The sequence below is a fragment of the Poecilia reticulata genome, chromosome 1 (assembly GCF_904066995.2).
Source record: "Poecilia reticulata chromosome 1, P_reticulata-male-v2, whole genome shotgun sequence".
Lineage (NCBI taxonomy): Eukaryota > Metazoa > Chordata > Actinopteri > Cyprinodontiformes > Poeciliidae > Poecilia > Poecilia reticulata.
In genome coordinates this window covers 8,788,843-8,806,277 of record NC_088830.1, presented here as the reverse complement: position 1 = coordinate 8,806,277, position 17,435 = coordinate 8,788,843, and the positions used below count along the sequence as shown (strand labels likewise).

The 17,435-nt window shown below is 39.4% G+C and overlaps 2 protein-coding genes across 3 annotated transcripts in view; one reads left to right on the top strand and one right to left on the bottom strand.

Moving 5' to 3' along the window:
- LOC103462469 (phosphatidylinositol transfer protein cytoplasmic 1) overlaps positions 1-3,566 on the bottom strand; it is a 75,128-nt gene extending 71,562 nt beyond the window's left edge. Inside the window, exon 1 of the mRNA XM_081604915.1 lies at positions 3,295-3,566. Within this exon, the coding sequence (XP_081461041.1) occupies positions 3,295-3,342 (48 nt within the window). The 5' untranslated portion in view covers positions 3,343-3,566. The remainder of the gene's footprint in view (positions 1-3,294) is intronic.
- A 7,103-nt stretch (positions 3,567-10,669) lies between these two features.
- psmd12 (proteasome 26S subunit, non-ATPase 12) lies at positions 10,670-17,071 on the top strand. Of its 2 annotated transcripts, XM_008419676.3 has the most exons (11): positions 10,672-10,871; positions 11,260-11,319; positions 12,465-12,593; positions 13,130-13,237; positions 14,364-14,468; positions 14,574-14,723; positions 14,835-14,969; positions 15,208-15,320; positions 15,413-15,587; positions 16,447-16,524; positions 16,628-17,071. In XM_008419676.3, exons 1-11 carry the CDS (start codon positions 10,764-10,766, stop codon positions 16,835-16,837), a joined length of 1,371 nt encoding a protein of 456 aa, XP_008417898.1. In that variant the 5' UTR covers positions 10,672-10,763; the 3' UTR covers positions 16,838-17,071. The 2 variants fall into 2 exon arrangements, with proteins under 2 accessions (XP_081460979.1, XP_008417898.1); XM_081604853.1 differs by lacking the exon at positions 16,628-17,071 and having other exon boundaries at positions 10,670-10,871; positions 16,455-16,523.
- The last annotated feature ends 364 nt before the right edge of the window (positions 17,072-17,435 follow it).

Sequence of the window (17,435 nt, the reverse complement as noted above, 5' to 3'; positions counted from 1 at the left end):
CCACTCAAGTAGAAAGGGGCCCTTTAGTATTAGTGTATATTAGTGCAAGTCTTCGAGCTTTAGAGCTTTGGTTCAGCAGTGGTCCACTTCATCTTGATAACAAAACATCTATCAGTATTCTTCAGCCCGCTTTTCAGAGTGTCCATTAAAAACACCGAAACCTCTGTCATACCGCTTTGAGCCAACGTAGGGGGGGTTCAAATTGAATTAATTCACCTACTAAAATATTATAGAACTTACAGGAGAAGTTCAGAAGTGTGTGAAAGGCACAAGAGAGTGACAGGATTAAATAAATCTTCCCCAACATAAAGCCAACAGAAGACATTGGTTTCCCTTTTCAACTTAATGCAGCGCAACAAACCACTGTCGGTAGCACATAATGACTGGTTCCTCTGAAACTCGCAGCAGTTCTGCAGGCAGCTCATCTTTGGAGCACCCGCTGCTTATAACTAAAGATTGTGTTGCGTCCGTCTTCTTCATCAATACCCATCAAATCAATGTCTAAATCCTGGAGATATTCAAAGTTCTTGCTTGAAAGGCAGTCGCCAGTTGCAAGGCATTTCAAATCAGAAACTAGTACTAGCATAGTTAAAGCTTAAGCCTTTTTTTTTTTTTTTTTTTTTTTCAAAAGCACAATCTCATACCCTGCCAGAGAAGTGGGTTTTAAAATAAAAAATGTCTGCCATACATAAAGGGAACTAATAAGAAAAAGTTTGGTTTGTTTCTTTTGATATATTCCTAGAACGACCATCTGGTTGATTCTGTTCCAGTTTTTGAAATTTTCCTCAATGCATTTTTGAGATGCTTCAGACGAAGCAACAGACCTTCCTAAAATAAAGGCCTGAGTCACTCTGTCAGAAGTGATTTTGGCAAAAAAACAAAGAAATCCAGTTTGGAAAAAAATGACTTAGGAAGGTGACAATATTGGAACAATTCATATTTTCGACTCTTGGTGCTACTTAGCTTAACATGACAATAACTTTGTCAATTTATCCTACAAAGCCAAACTTTCTTCTGAATATCATTAAAAACATTCAAAGCGGCACTCTACTGGGGAGAATATGGATTCAAGCTTTACTAATAATAATAATATTATATGAAATCTAATTAGAATACAGAAAGAAAAAATAAGAAAACACATGACCAAGTCTGGGAACGCCTTGGGATTGATTCCCCTGGAGGAGCTGGAAGAAGTGGCTGGTGAGAGGGAAGTCTGGGCCTCCCTTCTGAAGCTGCTGCCCCCACGACTCGACCCAGGATAAGCGGAAGAAAATGGATGGATGGATGGATGAATGAATGAATGAATGAATGAATGAATGAATGAATGAATGAACGAACGGACGGACGGACGGACGGACGGACGGACGGACGGACGGACGGACGGACGGACGGATGGCCAAGTCAAGGAGCAAATGTTTTGCCTCAATTTGAGGTCAAAATTTAACTTCCTTATTTATTTTTTGCAAAACAAAAAGCAATAGCAAACAAAGTTTTCACTTCTGAGGCATGATGTAAAGTTAAATATAAAGAGATACAGATTAAGGATGCAGTCTTGTCTAAGTGCTGCATTTATCCACTACAAATACTGCTAAAGCGAAAGAAAAGTGTTTTATCCGATTTCATTTTTTCCCCAGACACACGCCGTCAACCGCAGAACAAGTTAGGTCAGAGCCGTAACCTTCACCTTTCCTGATCCTCAACCTTCAACTGTCCCAACCAGAGCGACGGGAAAATGGAGGTTGCTTAACGTAAGCAGGCGCAGAAGCCGAGCGCCTGCTTCTATGAATGTAACAATCATTTAGAAATGCAGGCGCCCACGTAACACATCTGTGTGACGTCTTACACACACACACAATGCAGAAGTATTCAAGAACACATTCCTCTTAGCAAAGCTTTGCATTACAAACATGGCATTTCCCTTTTGAACTCATGAGGGGGGGTTTTACTGTAATGCCTTCATCGCTGCTTCAATTGAGGAAAATGGAAACTGGCAGCAGGTTTGGGAAACTCTGGGAAGGTTTGTGGTGATCATCACTGGGTGGAAAAACTATATATATATATATATATATATATATATATATATATTCATGTGGTATTCTCTGCGAGATATTAAATGCTAAGGCATCTCATCTGCTTATTTCATGGAGCGGAAGATGCATCTCATTCCACTTAGAATAAAAAACCAAAAATAGGTTATCAGTAGAGAATGCTTTCATCAAACCCAGCAACATGAGAAACCGATGCAGTCGTCTGTGAGGTCGCACTACATGTCAGAGGAGAAAGAAATCAAAGCTGCATTTTAGTAGGAGTCCAATAAATTCCAGGAAATATATATAAAATATGATTATTATCAAACTTTTAATCATGAAGATTATAGATTTTTTTTTTTTGCTCTTCCAGAGAAAAAGCATCACTGCTTTCTTATCCCAACATCTGGCCAAACATGGTGTCAAAGCGTAGACTGTAAATCCACTTGACAGCGGCCTTGGGCTATAGGAAAACCAACACACACCCACACATCTCAACCACTGAAGACATGGACAGAAAAGGAAGAAGCAGCAGCAGAGCTGATAATTGACCAAACGCACCGTTACATACATGCCAGGACAGGAAAAACAATCATCTCCAGCTGCTAATTTTAGACTCTAACCCCGAGATTAAACAGGCAAATCAGATTGAACTCTAAACAGTGGACTCGTTGTTTCGCGCAAATGAATCAATCAGCGCAGCACAGGAGGAATTAGTTGCAGGGAAACCGAAGAGTTGAGTCTGGAGAGGACTTGTCTGCAGTTTTAGGGAGGAATAATTCAATCTGCAGGCAAAGCGTCTGCAGAGTCTGGAATTTGAGGGGGGGGGCTGGAGGTGAGGGGGGGGGGGGGGGAGAACGATGACACTCCTCAGAGATGTAGTGTTTTATGAATGTGTGACAAAGCTGAGCTGCTCTCTTTAAACTCGGGCTTTCTCCTGCTGTAGGCTTGAGGGAGACGGGGATGGTTTTTATTCAGCGGAGCGCTTCAAGTTCATCTGAAAGCATTTCTCATGCTTCGTGTAAACCTTCCTTCTCCAGCCACATGTCTGGAACACAATCAACCTCGACGCGCTATCATAGCTGTCGATGTCGCCCGGGAAGCGCACAAATCCCCTGGAGTCGTGCACGAAAAAAAAAAAAAAAGAAAAGGAAAATAAATAAAGACAAGAAACCAAGAAGAGTATGCGTGTGTGTGAGGGGGGCGGGGGGTGAAGAGGGGAGAGAGCAATAAATAAATATTTTTAAAAATTTAAATAAAAACTTACCTCCTCTACAGTGAGGGGCATGCATATCCTGTACTCCTTCATTAACATCTTCTTCTTCTTCTTCTTCTTCTTCCCTCTACGCGACCCCCGCTATGTGTTCACAATAGTAGCAGCTCAGCAGAGAGTTTCCCCTCCCCGCCGCCCCGGCAGGATGTGTGTGAGCGCCGAGCTTATCTGGACGATGTCTGATGTCAGCGCATGGACAGCCGAGTTACGCTCGACTTCTTCCTTTCATCGGAACCAGCGGATTGTGTGTGTCTCCAGCATTGCCTTGTGTGACGTGAGGAACGGAGCTTCGGCTGCTTCTGGAGGGATGTCTCCTCCCACAGTGCCGGGAGGTGGGGTGGGGGGCGGGGGGGGGACGGCCAGTCAAGCTGGGAGCGCACACTGAGGTGAAGGATGACGGTCCGTCGGAATAAGAGTCTCCGACGGCCGTAGAAAGTTTTTTTTTTTTTTTTCTTCTGGATTCGTGGATATGTCGAAACAAATGATCGAATGTCAGGATGTAGAAATACAAATCAGTCAAGTATAATATTGAATTGAAGTAAAAAAAATAAAATAAAATAAAAAAATAATAAATAACAGAAAAGAAAATTCAGTTAAATTTATTTAAAAGAATCTCAATTCAAAGATAATGGCTAATTTGTTCTCTGCTTTTTGTTTTGTTTTGTTTTTTTTGATTGACTGATTAATGGCGGAATAGCAAGAGATGCTTAGATTTGTTTTACCGAATTTGAACCAAGTGAAGCTAAAACTATAACACTCCAGGAATTTTGGGAACATATTTACAGACAAAGAAAGTATTTTATATATATATCGTGAATGTAAAATGTACATATTTGGCTTAATTACTGTTTTGAATGTGTTGTTCTTTTACAAAAGGCTTTTTAAAAAAGCTTTTTGTGAAAGATTAGTTTTTGGGTTTTTTTAAACTAGTCGAAAATTAATTGATGATTATTTCAGTAAATCGATTAATCGCAAATCTGATTAATCGTTTCATCGCTAATCTTTAGTAACTTCATCTTGGTGAGAAACACACCTAAACAGATCATTACTGAGCCAGAAGTGTAATCTGTCAAATACAGATTGTACTATCAATCTGTATTGATAGTAAGTACTACAGATTGTAGTACAGTTTTGTTTTATTTTAAAACATCAAACTTTATTTTAAGTGTTTTTATTTTAAAAACACTTAAAGTTATTGAAAGATTAGAAAAAACAAGAACAAAAACATATGCGTAGCTCACGTTCTAAAATTATGAAGTTGTTTTATTTTGAAGAGTCTATCCCGGATGTGAATTACCCCTGCCCGCTTTTGTTTTGTTTAGTTTTTTTTTTTTTTTTTTTTTTTTTTTTGAGGTACCGTTAGGAATAAAGTCCAGTATGCTTATTAAATGGGGGGTTTTAACGCAGCAGTGTTTCGAAACTGAACCCCCTGTCTGCGTACAAAGTCAAATCAAACAACCCCCACACCACTCCTCCTCCTCCTCCTCCTCCTCCTCAAAAAAAAGGGGGCTACTTTCTTCTCGCAGCAGCTCTACTTGTTCTACTTGAAAGCAGCTCTTTTGGTATCGGAAAATAAAACCACGTTAACTAACAGCCTCTTCGGCCCCTGTTTCCCCCCCCACACACACACACACACACACCGCTGCTCGGGCTGCTAAGACACGAAGCGAGACGCGATGGAAACACTGGTAGACCACAGCACAGGAAGCATCAGCTCGCTGCTGCTACTGCACCCCTTCCTCGCTTTCACACCCCTTTTGTGAAGGCTGTGGTTTCACTGCCTCTAATGTCTTGCACGTGCGTAATTCCATTGCGCAGACAATCGAGCGGTGTTTGGACAGCGGCGTTTAGCTCAAATGTCCGCTGAGGTGTTCGTTGTTTGGCCTCGTAATGTGCTCACTTTTGTTTTTCCCGACATGTTTTGCAAATGCTGACTCATCAGGAAAATGGTCAGAAGGCATTCCATATGAAATAGAGGGAATTATTTATAATATCCTTTATTGTTCCAAAGTGGGGGGAATTCTAGAGAGTCCATAAGCAAGTTAAAGATAAATAGAAGATCAAACTAAGGTTAAAAAAAAAAAATCTACAAAAACTTACAAATAAAATCAGGAGACTTTACACTATGCAGATTCACAACATACCGATACTGCAGGTACAGTTATAATAGTTGGCTCAGTTTAAAATAAATATGCAGTTTAGGAGCGTCAGGGAAGAAAAAATGCACAGTATTCATTTGCATTAAAAAAACGGTTCCAATAAACACTATAGTCGTGTTTCTATTGACAATAGAATTGCGCAAATTGAAATTCAGCAAATAAATTTGCTAAATAGAAACATGCAATTTTTAGGGGAAAAAAAATAAATATGTTTTTGAGGTAAAACGTTTTCAGGCTAGGATGAGGTGGCTTTTCAGCCATATCGAAATAGAGCTGCAGCGGAACAGTTTTTCCCCATCACACGAGTCACGTGTTCAACAGCCGGATGTTGCTACTGGCGAAAAACGACGAAGAGGACAGGAAGTAGAAAGAGGAGGATGGTTTGTTTGAGTTTTGTTTTGTTTATCAGACAATAATGCACAGTTGATTCCACTAGAGCTCTCACAGCTTCTCACAATTCATAAAATGCTGTGTGTCATTCGAACGTGTTGAATATGTAACTCTTTTGTAAAATCTCACACTGCAGTTTCCATAAAATGCAGGATATGTAGTAACTCCCAAGGATAATGGGTTCCACCAATGCTTGAATAAGCTGGCCAACAGATGATGAGCACTAATGCCATGGCTGAATTATAGCTTTAGTAACTGTTCACGTCCTTTGCTGCCATTATTTTTAATGATTTATGTTTAGCCTGTGATTTTATTTACCTTTCTTATTCAATGGAAACACAAAATTGTGTTTTTTCGACATTAGCAGAGTGATTTATGCATGTACGTAATGTTGTTTTTGTGTGGCTTGAGCTGCCTGTGTCGTTTCTGTTCATGTGCCTGAAACAGGTCTTTACCGATCCCGTTTACGTCCCGTTTGTTCTGTAATCTTTACCTTACACGATTTTTCTGTTTTATTTGGTCTCCAAAGTTACTCAGTCCGAACTAAAGGATTTAATCGTACAGCTTGCTGCTTTAATTCATCCATTAAAAGTGGGTCTTCTGGTGTAAAGACAAGTTTTCCCGTTTCATATTTACACGGTGTGTCAATGAAATACAGAAGTGAGTTTTTAATGTTGACTTCCAGCTGCAGCAACAGCAGAAATTGTCTCCTCTCTAAATGTTATATGAACCCTTTTGCAAAAGAAACATAATTTGCTAAAATGAGAAACCACTGACAGTTATGACCCTGAGGCTCTGTTTTTTTGCTTTATAACACGCATAAGCCACAAACAGTCTATTGTTCCATATGCTGTGGAACAGATGTTTCTTGCATGAAAGAAACCAAAATATTTCTGCTTTGAATATTTAGGCAAACATATCACATGACAATTTGATGAGATTTTTGTTTGCTGATTGGAGCAGATCCGCCTTTTAAAATGTTTTTACATTGGCTTATGCTGCCAATGCACAAAGCATTTGCATATTTTTTCTATAATGTAAACATTTCATGGCTCTTACCCAAGGAGAATGACAGCGGTGGACCGGGCGCCCTCTGGTGAGATGCCGCCCTGGGCGGTGGCCCATATCGCCCATATCAGAAACTAGTTCCAGGTGTGCCTGCAGTGAACTCAAACCTGTGGATTAACCAATCAGAAGTTTCCAATAATCATTCTGTATGCGATTTTGCTGTATGTATGCTCCTGGTTTCAATTGTGACTTAAATATATCAGTGATCCAACTCAGAAACGGTCATGTTTTTTGTTTAAGCTTGTGACCCAGGGGACGCAAGTACAAGTGCAGGGGCGTCCTGCCGAGAGCTTCTCTCTAGGGCAGGGGTCACCAACTCCAGTCCTCAAAGGCTACCATCCTACAACTTTTAGATTCACCTCTGCTCCAAAATGTCTGAATTTCCTCACCAGCATTCATTCCTCTCTGCAATAGGCTGGAAATGAGCAGTTTATTTGATCCAGGTGTGTTTGAGCAGAGACACATCTAAAAGTTGCAGAACGGTAGCCCTTGAGGACTGCTGGTCCAGACTCAGTTCTGCCCCCTGGTGGAAACCTGTTGCTCAGCAACAGACACACAAACACCACACAGACACACAACCACCCCAAACTCAAGAAATTTAAACAAAATCACATATAAGTACATATAAACACACACACACACACACACACACACACACACACACACACACACACACACACACAAAAGATTCCTGCTGCAGCAGTAGATTTACACACAAAAAAAGACTTATCTTTGTTTTATCTTCACTAAATGTGCATTTGTCAAACATTGTAGCCAGATTTTCTGCAGCTACTCCTGCAGGTTATGTTTCTGAGCAAACATCTGACGATGTATCACTTTTGAAGATTTAGTTCCATCCAACATAATTCTGCTGAAAATGTTGCCATCTTCGAAGTGTTTCCCTTGGGCCTCCAAAGTAACACCGATTGTATCGTTCATTATCCTTGGAGTTAACAAGAAATTTGGTCTGTGCTTCACCGCGAAAGAACTCATAAAAGCTGAGCTCAATGGCCCAGCGTTCGGGATGACGCTATAATTTCAGCGGTTAGTCACGCTTACTTGCCCAGAGCCCTGCTTCGCCGTGAGAACAACAGAAAACAATGTTGCCACGTTATGACACCGTACATTTTAATTAAAGGAGAGGTTGGGCTGCTGATTTTTATCGACACCACTGACATTTTTTTATCCACTCAGCAAAATCTGTGCACTAATAATGCGGACAAACTGCCTTTTTGCCTCGTCAGCAGGCATTTTCCCTCCACAATATATTCCTGCCTGGGACGGCAAACCCTCTGAACCGGCATTTCAATTTGAACTCTCATCTTCAGTAAACAGGCGAATGTACGAGCTATTTCTACCTAATGTAATGCTGCTAAACACAACTTATCCTCAGAGTGTTAATCGTAAATGAAGGCAATGCAATAAAAAGACATTGTAATTACTTTATATTATCCTGCAGTGTCAGCCTATAGCCTAATACACGCATTTACCTTTACACAGTAATGATACAGTGAACTGCAGTTACATTTAATGAAATGATGCTAAGCTATAAATAAGTGCTTCAAGCTCAAATGAAAGGTTAATTAACTTCTCGGGCAAAATAGCTGTAAAAAAAAACAACCCTGTTGCTGTGTTTGAGTATTACAAAATTCCTGAGGGTGCTTAGTCTAATTTTACAGATTAAATCAGAAAAATAAACATAGATATCGTTCTGGTCCCCACCGCTTTATTCAATGCTTCTGTACGGTTTGCTACAGTTTCCTGATTCTGCAAGCAAACTCTTTGAAATTGGTGTTTTTGTTGGGTTTTTTTTTAGATGTTTTATCAAATTGCTGGCTTTAAAGGTGCTGGATTTTGTGATCATTCTGTTCATGGTCGACCCTACACACTTTGGCACCCTAGGTGAGATTTTATTTGCCCCAACCTCCATTTGTTTCACCAATTTATATATGGCGACACTAAATGCTGCCTTTTATTTATTTTTTTTAGCTTAGAAGAAAGTGTTCACCAAAACATAAGTCATAAATACACTGAAAATATTGAAAATACTCTGATTTGATCAGTCCAACCTATGCAGGAACTGTGAGGCAGGATAGCTAAGCACAGTATCATTATTATTAAATGTAGTATTTAACATTCTTTGCCGTGCAGAACAATTATTATAGAATCTTTCATATTAGGAAATTATATTATTACCTATAAGTTTTAAAAAGAATAGTTAAAGTTCCTTTTTTCCTTTCCCCTTTTATGGCGCCCCTGGATGGCTGGCGCCCTTAGCATTTGGTAACTAAAAAGCTTGCTTAAGTAATTAGAAATAATAGCCATTTTAAATGTTTTGTATTTCATCATTCTTTCATTTAAACTGAGTCACACTCTGTATATCAGGCATTACTCCTGCATGTGTTTTGGGGACTAAATGGTTCTGGTATGGGACAGTTTCTCACCAACAAGCAGGGAACATTTCACTGCAGAGTGCTGCTGAGCAAAGACAGACAAGATGCAGATAATGGAAGGACACCTGCTGGTGGTCTGTTGCCATGGCACTGTGCTTTACTTCATGTGCTCTCATCCTTGATTGCAAAGCTGTGCTTGTGTTTTGTTGTTGCTTCAGTTCAATTCAGTTCGGTTAAAAATACTTTAATAATCCCAGAGGGAAATTAATCCCATCAATCCTAATTGCTTTCATTGTGATTTAACTAATTGAGTCTTTGGAAGGAACGGGAACACGACTGGAACAGAAATCAATTTTGTTTGACCTTTATTTATATAGTTTAAATCTCATTTAGAAAATAATTTCTTATTCTCAAGAGAGAACTGTCTCAGTATTTATATAAAATCACAAATGCTCCATACAAAACAAGAGTGCAAGTTCCTATTAAGGTGCAGCGTCAAAATGGCAAGTTAATAATTAATTACAGTTATGGCTAAGAACATAAACATGAACCTACTGCCATTTTCCCAGTGTTTAAGCTCCTTTTGGAGATTATGCTAGGTTAGTGGTGAAGGGTACGAGAAGGCTTTCTTTCTCAATGCCGTGTATACTTTAAGAAGTTAAATGTTCAACATTTTGCATTTATTTTATTCTCAACTAATAAAGCATTCACTGTCAAACTGACAGGGTCTAAAAGGGGTGCCTATCATTTCTGGCACTCCATCAGGTATTACAAATAAAGTAATTACTGATCTGGTTTTATTTCTGTTTAATACATTAGTAAATCTATGATTTTACAAGTGTAAAATTCAGTGTCTGAATTTTAAAATGATCCCTCTTCTGGGAGACAACAAAAACATTTTTTTTTAATCCAAGAATAAATATGTCTTTCTCGTTTGCTTGTACTCAAGTTCATTGTGTTACATTAAATTAAATTTCAGATAATTATGGTTGATACTGACATTGAATAGAATCTTAAAATTGTGGATTTTAACATATCATATCAAATCTTTATGTATTTTAACCAGCTGTATGTACTCTTTTCTCATGGGTTCTGCATTAAAAATTATATATTTTTATATTTATATTTTAACTAAACATTCTTGTTTTTTGTATATTTTATTGTTCTTTGTCTTATTGGTGCATTTATTGACCGGACTCTGTTCATACTGTTTGAAGTTTTACAACTCTGAAAGCACAGTTAGCTGTAAAACTAAAGCTGCCTTTGTTGCGCCTGACAGAAATTACAATATATTTTTTAGAGACGTCCCCCTTGGGTCTTACAGGCATCTAACCAGCCATTCGATTCTCTGTTCTGATTGGTCACCTCCTAGCGTCGTTCATTTGACAAGACAAACAGCGTCAGGCTGAGCCTGGAAAAGAGTCGTGGTTTGTCCCTTTTTTCAATCGCAACAATGTCTGAGGAACGATCTGAGAGGTCCGATGGAAGGATCGTGAAGATGGAGATTGATTACAGTTCCACTGTAGATGAGAGGCTTCCGGAGTGCGAAAAAATGGCCAAAGTAAGTGAGCTTTTAAAAGAAGGCCAGCGCTGGCTGAGTCATGGTGCATCCCGATCGGTGCGCTAGCACTTAAGCTATCATACAACTGAGGTGTCTTCAGTTTTATCCTAACATGACCACATATAATGAGCACATATTACTTATAAGTTCGAATATATGTTTTTACCCACGCTTAATACCACTTTGGTGTTTTTTTCTCTAAAAACTCCGAAGTTTGTTGTTAAAGGGATACTAGCTATGTTTAGCACTGATGTTAGCTTCTTCAGAAGTAGCCAACCTGCTAACCGGTATCTTTAGCATTCTGTAAGAAGAGAGAGAGAAAAAAGCTTGGCGTTTGTAATTTAAAAAAAAGATATTAAAGCTGATGCTTTTGTGTTCTGTTCTACAGGAGGGGAAGTTACAAGAGGCTATTGAGAGTTTGTTGTCACTGGAGAAACAGACCAGAACGGTAAGCGAAAACCTCCCACCTGATGCAGCACTAGAAATTGTTAACATTATACATTTACATTACAAATAAGAAAGAAGCTATTGTAATTGATATATTCATAAGAACTACAAAATAATTCCTTGTGTCCAAGAAATTATGTGAGAGCTTTTAATTCTTCTCAATATAACAATTTAACATGAATAGTGTTGGGTTGTTTTTGACACAGCTCCTGATGATGTGAGTCATCTACTGTTTGACTATGAAGTTCATTTGATACATTTTCCCCCTTTTAGTTTAAGTTCTACTTAATTCTTTTCTGAAACATATATGAAATGAAATTCAGAAAAAAATGGGGAGACAGAACTTCTTTTCATCTTGATTCAACATCGATTCAGGATCAATGTGTGCCAACCACTCAAAGTGCTTTTCTATTATTAGTCTCATTCACCCAGCAGCGACTTTCACACAAACGTATAGTGGAAGGTAACTTGGGCTTCAGTGCCTTGCCCAAGATAAATGGGGAAGTCGGATTCAAACACGCAACTTTCAGATTTCAAGGTAGCTATTTTTGTCACTGAGCCTGCGGTCAGCTCGCTGAAACACCTTCTGCTTGTAGCTTGCAAACTGTAGTTTCAAAATATTAACTAGAATTGCAAGCAGTTACTATGGGTTCCAAGTCAGCTCCTGGTCCTGCACCTTCCTGCGTCCTATTAGCTTAGCATCACTGGATCTCCGGTGTGGGAGAGTGTTTCCACCTGCAGCTGGAGTCTCAATGGGCAGGCACTGTTATACCCAAACGCCTATGTGGTGCCATGCTAGTGCGATGACAAAAATGATGCCTCGTGCTTGTGGCAAGCAGTGTCGCTTTTCTGTCCCCCACATTATGACTGATCAGAAATATTTTCAGCTTTAGCGAGGGAAAAGCTAAAAGCGTTAAAAAAAAGACATTATCTTAGCAAGTCTTGAACATGAATTGTGGTCAGAGCTACACAAGTTAACAAAAACCAACACATTAACTGGAAAAGGTTGAGTTTGGTGCATTTATCTTGAAAATAGCTCAGAAAACTTTAACCAAAATAATTTCTTTAAAAAAAAAAACACACACACACTAACACATTTCTGCGTATACATATTTAATGAATAGATTCTGCTTTAAATTTTCACAGGCATCAGATATGGTGTCCACCTCCAGAATCCTCGTGGCCGTGGTCCAGATGTGTTATGAAGCGAAGGATTGGGACGCTCTGAATGAAAACATCATGTTACTCACCAAGCGGAGGAGTCAACTCAAACAGGTCAGTGCTCTGTTTACCCTGATCGCTGCTTTCTTCATAACTTTGCCAATCTCTTACATATGGCCTCCTCAATTAAAACGCAGAATAAAATTTTTTTTTTTACATATTTTAATTGGAAGTCCTTAACACATTAACGTCTTAAATAGAAATTGTTTAAAGTAATTTTGTGAGATTGTCAGTCATCAAATTGAGTTGCTCTACTGCAATGCAAATTATTACTATACTGAAAATTTTGTGATTTCTGAAAAATTTGCACAAATTCCGATATCTGCAAATGTTTGTGTTGCAGATATAAAGTTTGTATCTGCAATACAAATTTTGAAATATGAAATATACTCATACGTTCATGAATATGAACATGAGTATTTTTTTCAAACTCGTATGAAAAATGAGTTTTCATATTTCAAACTAATTGAAATATTAAAACTCATATTTCAATGGGTTTTGAAATATGCTCATATAAAATGTAACTTTCCTTGGGTAAATTTGTTTTTACTGTGGTCTAAATATGTGATTTGTTTTGCTCTTCATCTCAGGCTGTTGCCAAAATGGTGCAGGAATGCTACAAATACGTGGATGCAGTAACTGATCTGAACATCAAGCTGAGGCTTATAGACACACTTCGCACTGTGACTGCAGGCAAGGTATGGAATCCCTTGATGCCATAATTACTATGTCCTTTTACTGACTGTGTTGTCATTCAAATTAATCTAAGAAACAGACTTTGATATAAACGGAAGGGGCCTATATTTGATTCTCACTGTATTTGATTCTCACTGAGCAAACCCAGTTTAATTGGATACTAAAAGGAAAAGCAAAAAAAAAAAAAAACTTTTTATTGTTTTTATTTTAAAGAGAAAAGCAATAACTGTTCCTGGCTCTGCCAAAACCGTTCAACGTATTAATACAGGTATTTTTGATTTTGAGGCAGAGATTGAACCATAAAACTCCCTGACTAAGCATTTATTGCTGTTTTTTGTGTGTATTTCTTATGTAGCGTAACACTGGCACTATGACAACCTGATGTTAGCTAGTTAGTCAGGCTAACTGCTCAGGTAGTCAGTATCCATGACTCTTTTGCCCCTTCCTTGCTCAATAAAGTTTATTTAAAAAGAAAAAAAGAATGTGTTTCAAAATAAAAGCATGAATATAAACGACTAACTACTTGGAGAATTGTAGAAGTCGATGCAGATGTTGAACTTTATTCAACTGAAAGCTTTCAAAGCAGCCAAGTAAATTAGCGCTTAAGAATTTATCTGGAAAACCTAGTTTAGGTAAAGTTAAGTACACTAAACGTTTTCAAAGTTAGCAAAAATGCTAAAGCACTAAATGGGGGAAAAATTTAGCTCTGCTATCATAGTGGAATAATTTATCAGGAAAAATTAATTTAGCAGAATTTACAAGAAGATGAGTGCACTAAATGTTTCCAAACTCGGCAAAAGCACTAAGTGGAAATTTAGCTCTGCCATTAACGGATTAATTCCCCTAAGCACAAATTTAGGGGAAGCTAAGTGCAGTAAATGTTTTCAATGTTAGCAAAGGGTGTTATTGGCACTTCTGCCAATCCCCTAATAGTGTGACCAGTTACAGCCACATTTTCTTGTCTTTGCAACAAAGGGAAAAGCATTGTTGCATTTTTTTTCAGCCACGCAACTGACAACAAGTGAGAGAAGTGCTGACCCATGTCCACTGTGATTTTGCCCTTTAAATCCTGTACTAATAGGTAGGCTAGCTGCTTGTCTCAATGCACTAAACGGTTCTCTCTGACAGATCTACGTCGAGATCGAGCGTGCAAGGCTGACAAAGACCCTGGCCAACATCAAGGAGCAGAGCGGTGACGTCAAAGAGGCTGCCGCCATTCTGCAGGAGCTACAGGTGAGATCCAAACCTTTTTATGCACAAGTAGTACAAGTAATATGCGAGCTGCTAAGACCCGCCTCACTTATGGGTTGTTGTTTTTTCTTTTTTTTTGTTGCTCAGGTGGAGACGTATGGCTCCATGGAGAAGAAGGAGAAGGTGGAGTTTATCTTGGAACAGATGAGGCTCTGCATCGCTGTCAAAGACTATATTCGCACCCAGATCATCAGCAAGAAGATAAACACCAAGTTCTTTCAGGAGGAAGGGAGCGAGGTAAGAGACAGCAGCAGTCCTGGCAGCTTCTGTTCTCTCAGAAGCTGTTGCATCATCTACTGTCCACCCAAACTGCGAACTTAAAACTTTTTTGTCCTTTTACCAACACAGGAGCTGAAGTTAAAGTATTACAACCTGATGATTCAAGTGGACCAGCACGAGGGCTCCTACCTGTCAATATGCAAGCACTACAAGGCCATTTACGACACGCCCTGCATCCTGGAGGACAGCAGCAAGTGGCAGCAGGTGGAGTGTCGACAGATTTTTGTTTCAGAGGACAAATGGTTTAGCGTTTTCACTCCTTTATCAAGCGCGACTGTTTTCTGGTTAGGTTTCATGAAGCTGGTGTTTGCAAAGTGCTTATCAAACGTCAGATGTAGTTCTCATTGACTGAAACCTGGTTGCGCACGATGGCTTAATATAACACGGGGAGCACAACGCTGCAATCGGCTAATGTGCATTTCCTGCTTGTTCCGCCCTACAGGCCCTGAAGAGTGTGGTGCTGTACGTGATCCTGTCTCCTTACGACAACGAACAGTCAGACCTTGTGCACAGAATCAGCGCCGACAAGAAATTGGAAGAAATCCCTAAATACAAGTAAGACCAACCCGTGCCTCAACGTGCTTCGACTCCGCCGCTGACAAATCGATTACGACACGCTGAGAGAGACGTTCTTCCTCTTTTCCCAGGGACCTTCTGAAGCAGTTTACCACTATGGAGCTAATGCGCTGGGCCTCGCTGGTGGAGGATTATGGGAAGGAGCTGAGAGAAGGCTCATCTGAGAGCCCGGCGACGGACGTCTTCTCATATTCAGAGGAGGGAGAGAAAAGGTGGAAGGACCTTAAGAACAGGGTGGTGGAGCATGTAAGTCACTCCTGGAAGGGCAGGGCAAAACGATCGGGAGTCGCACCAAATGTAAATTAGATTCTCTTGTGTTGTTGCTCTTGTGTTTGAGTTTGTTTTTTTGTTGTTTTTTTCCCCAGGTAGAGTGTCCATCTGTACGTTTTCTCTTTGCGTTGAAGCACCAACCATTACTTTTTCTAGCTTTATTATCCTGTTCTCTGTGCATCCTTAAAAAGTCTTATGTTTAGTTAGGCCATAAATACACATAAGTACAAGGTCTTAAATGTTGTTGTTGTGGGAATATTTAACTTGCATTTTCTCTGTTGGTTTGTTAAACTTTTGCCTGACAGAAAAAAAATGAGTCTCATACAGACTTCTTCATTGCGTTCTGCGACTCGAAGCGGTTGAGGCTACCGCTAGTTAGATGCTAATATACCCATGCTAGCTAGCTATCGTTTTATTTATTTATTTATTTTGCATCTGGCATCAGAGCAAATTTATTGCCAGTTGGACAGATGATGTCCGTCTTCGCCATTGGCTCACATCTATGGCAAACTTGTGCAATCTGCATAAAAGCTTGGCACTGTGGGAGTTAAGGCTATAAAGAACATCGCAAAATATACGATTTTCATATTTTAAATTATTGTTGTGATAAAGGTCTTAAACTTCATTCACAACAGTCTTAAAAAGTCTTAACTTTGAGTTGGTGGAACCTGCAGAAACCTTAGCCGTTTGGACCGCCATAAAAAAGTCGGGAGGGGGGATGAAAATCTGATTTGGGTCTCCTTATTCTTACTTAAGTAAGCTTTACATCTCTGGAGGTTGGTCTCCATTATTGCTTGTAATTATATTGAAGATTTTTTTTGTCTTTCTCTCTCAGAACATCAGAATAATGGCCAAATATTACACCAGAATCACAATGAAAAGGATGGCTGGCCTGCTGGACCTCTCTGTTGACGTAAGCAAACCTTTTAGCAGCTCGTTCCATCTAAAGCTCACAGTACCACCAAAAAAAAACAAAAAACGACGTTACTAATCCACCTGTTGAAATCCTACGCCAGGAGTCGGAGGACTTCCTCTCCAGCCTCGTCGTAAACAAGACCATCTATGCCAAGGTCGACCGGCTCGCCGGCATCATCAACTTTCAGCGGCCCAAAGACCCCAACGACCTGCTCAACGATTGGTCGCAGAAACTCAACTCCCTCATGTCGCTGGTCAACAAGACCACGCACCTCATTGCCAAGGAGGAGATGATCCACAACCTGCAGTGACACCGAGAACAGTTTCTACTTTCATGTTATTGTTTCACGTTCGCTTGTGTTTATGTTCAGGGGGAGCTGTGATGCGTTTGTACAGTACGTTAGCGGAATACCGCCGCGGCGCCCAACTGCAGTATCGTAAGATTTGGGGGTAAAAAGCAACCGCAAAACACACACGCCCTCTATGAGTTGTTCCTTTTTGTAATTGTCTAGTAAAACATTGACAATAAACATATTGTACATCCAGTCTTTGCATTTTCTCATCTCTTTTTAATGTAGTTTTATTACAGTTTCACATTTTATGGAAAGATTACCGAAATCCAAATGCAACCAGATATTTGCAGACAAGATAAAAATGACTCAAAACCACAGATTTTTTTTTTTCTGACCCTTTTTAAGTTGGATAAGCCAAAATTAGTTTCTTTTAGCTAAATGTCAGAAAAATGAGAGGAATGTTTATAGACATGTTGTTTTTGGTTTGAACTTTTCAGAAGTTTACAGTACAGGTACTAAGATTTCTTTGCATTTAAACAGTTTTGGAAAACCCAGATGATGATTTAATTTTCTGAAATGTTTAATTCCCAACATCTAAGTTGAAAGGAGACAAACC